General features: G+C 52.7%; 1 protein-coding gene across 1 annotated transcript; it reads right to left on the bottom strand.

Annotated features, from left to right (window-relative positions):
* Positions 1 to 3: 3 nt before the first annotated feature.
* On the bottom strand, positions 4 to 11,307 carry TMEM259 (transmembrane protein 259; the record flags this gene model as incomplete). The annotated part of the gene is given in 12 exon segments (XM_029087346.1): positions 4 to 184; positions 186 to 394; positions 1,243 to 1,342; positions 1,727 to 1,859; positions 2,589 to 2,672; positions 2,984 to 3,041; positions 4,221 to 4,321; positions 4,671 to 4,793; positions 6,182 to 6,292; positions 8,250 to 8,418; positions 8,722 to 8,988; positions 11,146 to 11,307. Coding segments are annotated over 12 exon segments (1,698 nt in total), but the record flags the coding sequence as incomplete, so codon positions are not given.
* Between the last annotated feature and the right edge of the window lie 3 nt (positions 11,308 to 11,310).

Raw genomic sequence — 11,310 nt, forward strand, 5'->3', positions numbered from 1 at the left:
AGCATCCGCAGGGCTCCCGTTGGCCACAGCTTCGTGCACCGCGTTAGGCTCCAGGAGGGTGGAGCTCAGGTCGGAGAGGAACGAGGCTTCTGTGACGATGGCGGCTGTCTCAGCCACCCAGTTCAGATCGCTGCCAACCGCAGCGGCCGTGGGAGCGGCGATGAGGGTGGAGGGCCCGCCGGGACCCGCCCTCCCCCGAGGGACCAGCGGCCAGGTGGGGTTGGGGACCCCCCACGTCAACGGGGGCGGCCGTAGTGTTGTTGTTGAGGTTGTCCTGGAGCGTTGTCTGCGTCCCCTGGCCCACCTGCTGGTTCTGCAACAGCATCTCCTGGATCCTGATCTGCTGGAGAATGGCTGGCAGCTCGTAGTGGTGGAAGAAGTAAATCATCGAATGCTGGAGAGGGCAAAGGGAAAGGAGTCACTCACCAGGCCTGGGCTGAGCCTCAACCTACCTGAGAAAGCTCTACTTCCCTCCAGCTGTACAGACAGCGACTGGGGCACTCAGAGGCTCTGGCAGCCAAGAGGTTATCTGACAGTTCGGAAAGACTCATCCTTTCTGCTATGATTCCTGCAAGCTGCTGTCACAGCTTTGAGAGTTTCTCTCTGAAGACAGAGAATGGAGTTCAGCCTCTCTTCCCTTTCAAGGGCTGAGAACAAGAAGAGTGAAGGCATTTCTCTGGCTCATCTTCAGTTCCCTGTCCCCACCCTGCAGCACAGGAAGGGACAGGTCAACAGCCAGAGACACACAAAAGGTTTGTGTGAACCAGGACATTGGAGTCACCACTCGAGCTGGTCTTGTCAGCAGCTTCACTGCACAGACCTGACCCTCTCCTCAGCCTCTGCACAGGAGATCCTCAGGGGGATTTCTTCCAGAAAGATGGGATAGAAATCCTTCCCTCACACCTTCTAAAACTCACCTGACATCAGCCTATTGTCAGTCATGTGGCTGGATTTGAGCCAGCAACCAAAAGGTCCTGCTGTTTGACAGCCTCCTTCTGCTCTTCCACTTCCAAACCAGGGATTATTTCCATCTCTTACACAAACAGAGGCTGCAACTCAAACTCACCTGGACAAGAAGTTTGATAAAGCCCAAAATGCAGTTGATTTCCTTCCCTTTCCTCTCTCTGCTGTGCTGCTAAAACCAGCAACGTAACAGTCTGGCAGCCAGACCCCTCTGAGGGGGGTGGAGTGACTGGGACTAAATTCACATGATGCCACCTGCCAGAAGTGGTAGTTACTCACCTGGATGAAGAGCCACGAGGTGACGAGAGCCAGGCTGCTGTACTGCCCGTTGAATCGATAGTGGTAGGCATAGAAGGCAAAGTGGTACAGATAGAAGAACCTGGACAGAAAAGCCATAAATACCAGGATAAGCCAATGGACAGGACAAGTGGGAGTTTCCCTCTACTCCATCTCTGCTCTGAGCTGGGGCACTTTGCACAGGGTGGTGCAGATTCCCATTAACACGTAATTAGAACGTGAACAGATCAACAGAGCAACACCAAGGGCAGGCAAAGGACTGAGGCGACTCTTGAGACCCAGGCACAAACCCAAAGGGGAAGCAATTGCACTTTGGACCCTGTGACATGCAGGGCAGCTCCCAAGGAAGCTCTCAGGAGCAGACACCCTCCTGCCTGGGTGGGTCTGAAGCAGCCGCCTCCCAGCAGAGGACGGGACACGCGGTGAGAAGGTTCAATAGGGGAACGATTTCCCAGCCAGCTCCCACCTGAGCCAATGCCTCTTGCTGGTGTTGGTGTGGCAGCAGATGGCATCGTACTGGTCAGCCAGCCAGACAATGAGGATGATGTAAAACGCAGTTGTGGTGTCGTTGAAGAACTCTGACATGATGGCCTCCATGCCTAGAGGACAGAGGTGTGGGACATCAGCAAGCGGCGGGCACAGACAGCTCTTTGGCACGGGGAGGAATCCTCTGGCCCTCCCAGAGCTGGGGCTGTACGACCCAGATGGGATTGATTTGGGATCAATTTGACCCAGCACAGACCACAGCTGTGGGATCAACTCGCTCTGTTCAAAGCAGCCGCTCAGGGCAGATGTGTTCCGCTGCTGCCTGCAGTCACTGCACAGGCCAGGGGAGCAGCCCCAGCACAGACTTCAGGGGGGTTGTTTGTTTGTTTGGGTTTTTGGTTGGTTGGTTTTTTCAATTCAAATTGTGCTAATGTCACAGGAAGTGTGAATCTGAAATGAATGAAAGTGACAGACAAAGCTTCAGTTTCTATGATTTCCAAATGAGCTGCTTTTCCAGGGGACCCGGAAGGACAATGCAGCTCACTGTGCCATCAAATTCCAGAGCTTTCCACCTTGTTCCACTGCCTGCCATGGCCAGGTCACAACAGGGAATTACACTCTGTACAGACCCCAAAGGGACCTGCTGCACAGACACAAGCAGCTCGTTCATGTCCTTACCCACTAGAGCCAGGATGACAGTGAGGAGGGGAGCTGCAGGGAACGCAATTGTCATGTTCATTTCCAGCATCTGTAACAGGTCAACTGCAAGAAGGAAAATGGGCTGGAACACAAAGTGGATGCGGGGCCAAGGAACCCCCCCGCCCCACAGGTCATGTCCTTACCCACTAGAGCCAGGATGACAGTGAGGAGGGGAGCTGCAGGGAACGCAATTGTCATGTTCATTTCCAGCATCTGTAACAGGTCAACTGCAAGAAAGAAAATGGGCTGGAACACAAAGTGGATGTGGGGCCAAGGAACCCCCCCACCCCACAGGACCCCCCAGCCCCACATCACTCCCATTCAGAGCACTCCAATGAGTCCACTGCCCCAGGTCCACCATCCCTGATACTTGTCAAGAGAGAGAACAGCTCCCACAAGCACAGTGATGGGGGTATAGGGGGATATATTCCCTGTGCAGCTCCATGCAGGACCCTTCTAAACAACAAGAGTATAAAATACACTGTGCTGGAGCAGGCACCGTGTCCAGTGTACCCTAAACCCCTTAGCAAATCCTTACCAATGAAGACAAAGATCTGGTGGTGCGAGTAGCGCAACAGCATCGACACGGACAGCGTCTGGAAGAGAGAGGGAGGAAGAGAGAGGGAGGAAGAGAGAGGGAGGAAGAGAGAGGGAGGAAGAGAGAGGGAGGAAGAGAGAGGGAGGAAGAGAGAGGGAGGAAGAGAGAGGGAGGAAGAGAGAGGGAGGAAGAGAGAGGGAGGAAGAGAGAGGGAGGAAGAGAGAGGGAGGAAGAGAGGACAAAGATCTGGTGGTGCGAGTAGCGCAACAGCATCGACACGGACAGCGTCTGGAAGAGAGAGGGAGGAAGAGAGAGGGAGGAAGAGAGAGGGAGGGAGAGAGAGGGAGAGAAGCCAGCGTTAGAGCCGCCCCGATCCAGGGAGTCACTGTCAGAGCCACTCGAGGGCAGAGGCCGGGACAGGCAAGCTGAGACTCGCACTGCTGCACAGTGCGCTGTGCGTATCCCACGTTCATTCGTTTGAGCTGTGCAGACTGATTTCCCAAAGAGTAATTAGCACTTCACAAACAGCAATTAATCTCTGCATCACTGCAGTGAAATAGGCAGTAAGTTGTTTGTAAAGAGACCGATTCTGAATATTTGAGCAGGGGCCAAACCAAACAGCAGCAGCAGAGCTGGGACCAGGGTTTCTGCCCGTCCTGCATCTGTGCTCCTCCCGGCAGCTCACAAAGCCTCTGATAAGTCACCCACCACTCAGCTCCTCCCCTCTCACAGGCCACAGTATTACTGTACAAGGAGCTGCATCAGTGGAGACTGTCAGACATAAAGGGAGACATCACCCGAGACTGTGAACATGGGTGTAGCTGTCACTTGGGATCCTGTCTAATACTTACCTGTGATCACCTCATCTCACGTATAATCAGAGGAGACTCGGTTCTATCTTGATCACTCCTGGCAAATTAGTGAGACTTGTTCTTAAAAGTCTCAGAGGACAAACTTCTGCACCCCGTCCCTTGGCAGCCTGAGTGTTTAACTACACTTAGAGACTCTAATGTGAATCTCCCTTCTGACAACAAAGCCATTACTTCATTCTGTTCCAGCTCCTCTGTTTGTTTCAGTGTTAAGACTTTAAGAATCCACATTAAAAACAAAATTAACAAAGAGAGCAGAGCCTGCACTCCATCAGCTCAGCTTTAAAAGCAGAGGAGAGCTCAGGCTGGTGCTGTCACACTAGCCCTGGGCTCAGAGTCCAGGCAATGCTGGGCTCCTATCAACTTACAAATATGACCATGATGACAAAGGCTGCCAGATACGAAGTCCGAGCCATCCACATGCTGACAAAGCGATAATGCTCCCCAGACACCACGTTGCGAAGGAAACCTGGAGAAAAAAAACCAAACACAAGCACATGAGCTCGGTGCAGATAACCCACAAACTCAGAACAAACTTTCAGTGCCTCCCAAAGGAACAGGATTTAAAGCAAATCTGTGGCAACACCTCCTCACGGCAGCACCCATTGTCATGCAGTGCAATAAGGCAGCAGGAAGTCATGTTTGCAGACACCTCCTGCTTGTTTCACTTTGTCCTTGACAATAAAATCTCTGCATAACACAGCGAACTGTTCCCTGCATCAGAGATTAATCAACAGGCAGAAGGTGATATTCATCCATCCACAGAAAAAACACCAACTGCTCTGCACAGCTGCTGAAAGCCATTCCTCCAGCCTCACCTTTGTTTTCTTCGTTTTCAGCTAAAGCTTTGACACTTGACATCAGGATGTCATCATAACCCAGGAACTCGTCCAGCAACAGGCGACTGAACCTGTCCCCAAAGCACTGATCCCTGGTAGGATCTAGAGAGAAGACAAAAACCCATTCAGATGGTTCATTCCTGAAGCCACGGAGGTGGCAAAGCAGGCACAGAGTCTCCTCATCACTCAGAAGGACCCATTTGTCAGCAGACCCGTGTCTGCACTTGGACCTTTGGCAGTGTAACTAAATTGGGCAGGACTGGGAGGGAAAATGTCACACCCTGACAAATCTGACCATGCTGTCAAAATGCTAAAGTCAATCCAGCCTTCAGAATTACATCAGGGCTGTCACACTCCCTGTTGGCACAGACAGAAAGGGAATCTGCCTTCTAGGCTGGGACTGTCTCCCTAGGCTCACCCCAACTAATGGCCCAGAGAAACAAGTTCCAGTAAGACTCAGAGTGTCAGGCTGAGAGTTTTTAGCCATCAGGTGACCTCAGCACGGTGCTGCTGGAGCCCACCCTCCCCATCCACCCTCCTGCACTGGTGGACACGTGAACCCCTCCCCACAGCTCCGGGCAGGAACAAAGGCTGTTCACTTCCATCTGATGAAGCAGGTATTGCATTCTATCATAAAAACACTGATCAGCTTGTACAAACAACCCAAGTGTAAGCAAAACAGGAAGCATGAATACAAATAATTTTTCAGTAAATTACTAGGATATTTAGGAAAGAATTTGTCCAGTTGAATTGGAAAACCCAGGTCAGTAAATAGACATTTAACATGGAAACTGCCCATCACCTAGAGGGGGATCACTGCTTAATACTCCAGTCCAGCTGCACTTCAGTTTGATTTGGAGTAAGTAATGAAATCCAGCCTGATTGCTGCACTAACAGCTTGTTAAGTTCACAGGCATGGGAAGGTTTGAGAGCATACTCCTGATCTGGACAGGATTTAATGGAGTAAATGCCAGGAGAAGAGAATGCTGTTCCAGGAAATGGTCTGCTGGTGCTAACAGGGGCACAGAAGCACCGAGCCAGCGCTAAGCAGGTCTGCTCAGTGACACACACACAATCAATGTCACCACTGGGCTCTAACACTGCACTGCTGCTGCTCCACACTGAGCCCAGATCTTCAGTATCACGAGGCTCTTCCTTCCTCAATGAGAAACCTGTGCTGGTTATAACATTAGGGCTCAGGGAAACAGGCTCCACCATTTCAGGCTACTCCTCTTGGAAAGGTCCAACCCACTAATGCAGTAAAGGCTCCATGAAGCTGCTCTCCTCCGTGGAAAATGAGCGCCATCAACTGTTGTAAACAGCTTCCACAAGACTCAAGAGGGAACAGCCCGTAGGTATCTCCGCAGAGCACTCGTCCACCCCTGCCCCAGAGCGGGCTGGCTCCCTCACTCACCCACCCCTGCCCCAGAGCGGGCTGGCTCCCTCACTCACCCACCCCTGCCCCCGAGCAGGCTGGCTCCCTCACTCACCCAGAGTCACCACCATCACCGGGATGCTGAGGCGCTGGCGAGTGCTCTGGGACAGGCGCAGAAACCCGTACTCCAGCGAGTACTCCACGATGTACTCCTCCTGCGGCCACACTGCGAGAGAGGGGAAGGGAGGCTCAACAGCAGGGTCTGCAAACCATCACCAAGAAGAAATAGCACCTCTGGATTCCCTCCCTCCCTTCCTCCCTCCCACCACATTCTGGGAAAGAGGATCAGTTGCACACACAGGCTCTGGGCTCCCCTCAACCAATTTACAACAAATCAATACAAATTCTTTGAAATTGCAGCCCATTTCCATGACATTGGTCCTTAATGTGCAACTTCTGAGAAAGCTTCAGGGCAGTGGTTCCAAGCTCTGTCCAGCCTTGTCCAGAATCTGCCCACATCTTTGCCTGGGTGATGTGGGCAGATCTCTTGTTCCAAAGATCTCTTCCCCCAGACCTCTTGTTCTTGCCCTGTTCAATTTCTGCTTTCTATGTTGTTTAGGAACCAGCAGGAAAAGACAGAGCTGACATCCGAGCCAAGCAATTCAATCCCTGCTCCTTCAACCACTGCAGTGGATCTTGCAGCAAAAAACTAAAGGTCCAACAAGCTGTGTCTGTGATCTGCCTCTTCTGCCTTTCAGCAGCACATCCCTGACAGATACACCCCCTTTATCTTCCTGCCTCTGATCCCGCTTCTTGGGCAGTAAACACAGGCTGGTTGGTTTGTTTCATCTTTTGTTTCCATTATAAAACAGTTTTTAAGCAAAACGGGAAATAATGTGTTTAAATATCAACAAAAGAATGACTTCCTTTGGATCATAAAAACATTGTTCTGTAGTAAAATATTCTGTCTAAACATCGAACTTGGTGTGCTTATAGAACAAGAAACCTGGAAAAACAATAAAAACAGGGATTTGGGACCCATTTGAAGAGATATTTTTCTTAACTACTTTGGGAAGCAGCACAATTCTCTCTCCCACCACGTTGGTGGATCATTTCCAACGAGGCGTTCAGCAGATCGAGGCACAGCCCATCCGTGCTCACAGCGCTGCACAACGTGACTCCCTCACAGAACTCAGGCAACTATTAATAAAGGTATTGTACCAAAAACATTTACTGCTCTCTAGTTTTATGTAACTTAATGATCTTAAATTCAAGACTAATGAGTTCTGGATCAGCATCAAGCAAAACCATGGCAAGACCCAGGGAACAGTGCCATTGCAGCGTCCAGTCTCCCAATCCTCCACAGCCAGTACTTCTGAAGAGCAAACTCCAGTCTTTCCAGGGATAAAAGTGTAGGTGAAAAAGGCAAATTAAATAAGAATCCAATTGCCACATCTGTATTTTAAACATCAGTTTGTTTCAATTGATTTCCTGCCCTGACCACTAGAAACAGAAGTTTTACAACACCAGAATTGCATTTAAATAAAACAAAGCCACTAAATCTGCCTCTGGAGTTCACAAGACGTGAGCAGCTGATGTGGGGCTGGAACAAGGGGAGGGATAAGGCAGGATGGTGCCCCGCAGGGTGACGGGGCCCTGCAGGGTGACGGGGCCCCGCAGGGTGAGGAGCAGCAGTGCTGTATCTCGCAATGCACTAGAACTGGCTCGGTGGCTTTCAGGATTAATTGGCTATTCCAGGTACTGTCGTTGACTCAGGGACCCGAAACGCAGCCCAAACCCAGGTGACACGGGGAGGGACACGCGCTGCCCGTGGGGTCCCTGCAGATCTCCAGGGACAGCAAACTGCTCGGCGCAGGGAGGGTCACGTCCAGCTGAGATACCTGGTGCTGAGCACTGCAGAACACGATGCCAGACCAAGAGCCTCCAGCCAGTTTTACAGCCCAGACGACCCCCGACTCCCAGCCTCCCTCCAGCCACAGGAAAGGTTTTGCTGTGGGTCTGTTGTTAGTACTGATGAGAATAACCACAGGTGAACGTGCCAGGGAAGACATTTAAGGTTACTGTGCAGGTGCCCAGAGAAGCCGGAAGGGATGAGCCGTGCAGGGAAGATGCAGGGGGCAGGGGAAGGAGAGAGCAGAGGTAGCAGTGTGAGTTGTCTTTACCTGCTCTGGTTAGCATCTCAAACTCGGACACAGTCTCCCTCAGAGGCTGCATACCTTTAGTGGCTGCTTCGCTAAACGAGAACTCCTGGCTTTCGTTGTGGGTCAGTGCCTCGGTGCTGCTCACCCGGGACGGCTTGAGGAACACCTTGGGCTCAATATCCAGCTCAAACTGTTGGAAAACCATGGCAGGGAAAGTCACGTTAGCAGTCACTTCAGCTCCTGTCTTCTGTCCTCCCTCTGTGTCCCCAGCAAAGGCCTCCGCCGCCAAAAGAGGCCACTTCCTCAGACTTTCTACCTTAAACCATCAGAGGCTGAAGTGGGGACTCGGGAAAAGCCAAGGAACACACCTGGTTTCCAGGTGACCAAGGGCTCACAGGGGGACAGTGACACACTGGAGATGACTGCACTAACAAACCCAAACTGACAACCAGGTTCCCATCTCCTTCTGCGTGCAGAACAAACGAGTCTTTACCTTGACAGAGCTGTTTTCAAACATATCCACAGTCATTTCCTCCTCTTCCTCCTCCTCTTGCTCAGCTGTGGATTCAACTACCATTCCCGGGAACTTCTCACCACCACAGAACTGCAGGAAGATGGGGGCTCGGCTCGAGTTGCGCTGTATTTCCACCCGCAAGATGCCGTCGCGCGGCCACTTATCGCGCACGTGCTCCAAGCAGTTAATGGGCGAGCGGGAGAAGGCGATGTGAATGTAAGCCAGGATGAAGAGCACAAAGAGAGCCTGCACAGAGCAAAACACAAAGCAGACATCATCAGCACAACCAGCCTCGGCCTCTTTACAGGCTCTTCCCAGTTTTAACCGTCTCTTCTTTGCCCGTAAATACACTGGATTCACTGGGACAGATGGATTTGCCAGTGGGTAAGAGATTTTATGTTTTCCAGCCCCGGTGGTGTCGGCACCGACACCAGAGCAGCCCAGAATCAGGCAGTTTCACCGCTGCATCAGCAGGGGAACACACCAAAGACAGGAGCAAGAATGATCCCCTCCAGCTCACGAGACCAGAGCTGCCACCGATGCCTGCGCAGCGCATGTGTCCTGCTGGAAGCACAGGTCACACACACAGACCCCAGTGCTGTGTGGGGTCCTGCAAACAAACCCCATCCCCAAAACAACCGCAGCGCAGACAAACCCCCCAGACACAGCACTGACGTGTGACGAGGCCCCGGAGCGTGTTGAAAGAAACAGAAACACATCAGCAGCTTTCAACCTTCCCTCCTCGGCACAAAGTGCTTGCTCCTGAAGCCTGGAGGAGCCTGACTTTACCGAGGCAGAAGGAAGCAAACCTCGAGCAGAGACACCCCCCAGGACAACACAAACCCTGGCAGAACCACCAGCTCAGATCCAGCACTCACCGCTGCGAGGCGGGGACTCTGCCACAGTGGAGCCTGAGCTGTGGAGCATCACCCCTGCCGTGCCCTGGCTCTGTCCAAGGAACAGCTACAAACCCACAGCAAAACAGAGTGGACTAATGAAATGAATTCCCTGCAGTGGGGATGGTACATCAGTGTCACCCAACGCTGCCCAAAGCTCACAGCTGGAAGCTCCGAGAAGCGCCGGTACCGTGAGCAGCGCACCCAGCTCCACACACTCGCTTCCCAGCTGCGCTAAGATGCTCATTCCTAATTAAACTGTCCTGGCTCCGTATCCTTCCTGACCTATTTGCTATGAATAAACACTGGTAAACATCACATCTGCAGAGGAGCTGCACAGGAGGACGCCTGGGAAGGGAAATCAGGAGCCACGACGACGCTGGCAGAACCACGAGCGGTTTCAGGGCTCGGGGAACGGCAGCTCAGGACCACGGTCTTTGGCCTCACCTCCTGCCAGTGCCCTGTGCCCAGAGCTGGCTGGGGCCTGGCTGACTCCTCACCCCACAGGAGGGAGCAGGCTGGGCTCTGCAGATGCCCTGTCAACACTCCCACTTCCCGGGGAGACCTTTGATCAAAGGCAGCAGCAAAACCCGCTACCAGCCAGACACTCGCCCGCCGACAGCATCACCCGCAGCACCAGCCCCGCTCCAGTGTCCCCGTCTGCCTGAACCCAGTTATACAATGGGGGAAAAAAGAGATGTTAAAACCTTAAACACTTATCAGGAGAGGAGAAAATGTGTATGTGCAGCACGAGACAAGTCGTCCTAAATGTCTTCTCGCTTTAAGCAGCTGAATTTCAGAAGCTGGGAGCAGAAGTGTGCTCCTGTCACTGGTAAGCGCCTCCCCCCGCTTCCCCTCGCTCTCATTTCCCACACTGGCACTGGTGACAAGTGTCTGTGTGTGCCCTGGAAGGTGCAGGGTGCAGCCTACGGGCAGTTCATCCACAGACACTGTGGATGTCTCCAGTCCTGCACCCACCCCAAGAAGCAAGCAGGTGGGTTTTCACCCCGGTACGTGGAGGTGTGACACTGCGCAGGCAGCGCGGAGGGTGGGAATGGGGCTGAAATGTGTTTGTGTGTGAAGTGCTGCTGGAAAAGACAAGACTCCAACAAAACATCAGCAACCAAATACCTCACATGTGCCATGTACCCAAAAGGAGGGATTGCTTGGAAATGGAAAGAGAAATCTTTCATGTGCACATCCCTGGACCTGACCCACACCAGCCTGGCTGCCCAGTGATTTCCTGCTCATTTCCAGATCTGGGACCAGAGCGCTGGTGTTGGGACCAACACAGATCACACGACTGTCCACGGCTCCCTCAGAGAACTGAGGCCCACGGGAGCTCAGCAGACAGCTCAGGGCAGGTGTCCCCCAGGCTGTGACCTCCAGCACAGCCAAGCTTTTTGTGTGTTTATAAGGAAATTTACAGCTCAGCACAGGACTGCAGCCTGGGGAAGAGGAATCTCCACTCCTCCCTCCCCATAAACCCCCTGACGCTGCCCCTCACCTTGAGGAGGACGAAGAACTCGAAGACGCGGCGGAAGGAGGGCGGGAAGAGGCGAGCGTAGGTCACTGCCATCTTGAAGAAGAGGGCGTGGAAGAGGCGATCGCGCACATTGATCAAGGGGTTCTGGTTGAGGTTGGGATTGCGGACGCCCCGGTTGTTCCCGCC

This window comes from Antrostomus carolinensis, unplaced genomic scaffold (assembly GCF_000700745.2).
Source record: "Antrostomus carolinensis isolate BGI_N321 unplaced genomic scaffold, ASM70074v2 scaffold31141, whole genome shotgun sequence".
NCBI lineage: Eukaryota > Metazoa > Chordata > Aves > Caprimulgiformes > Caprimulgidae > Antrostomus > Antrostomus carolinensis.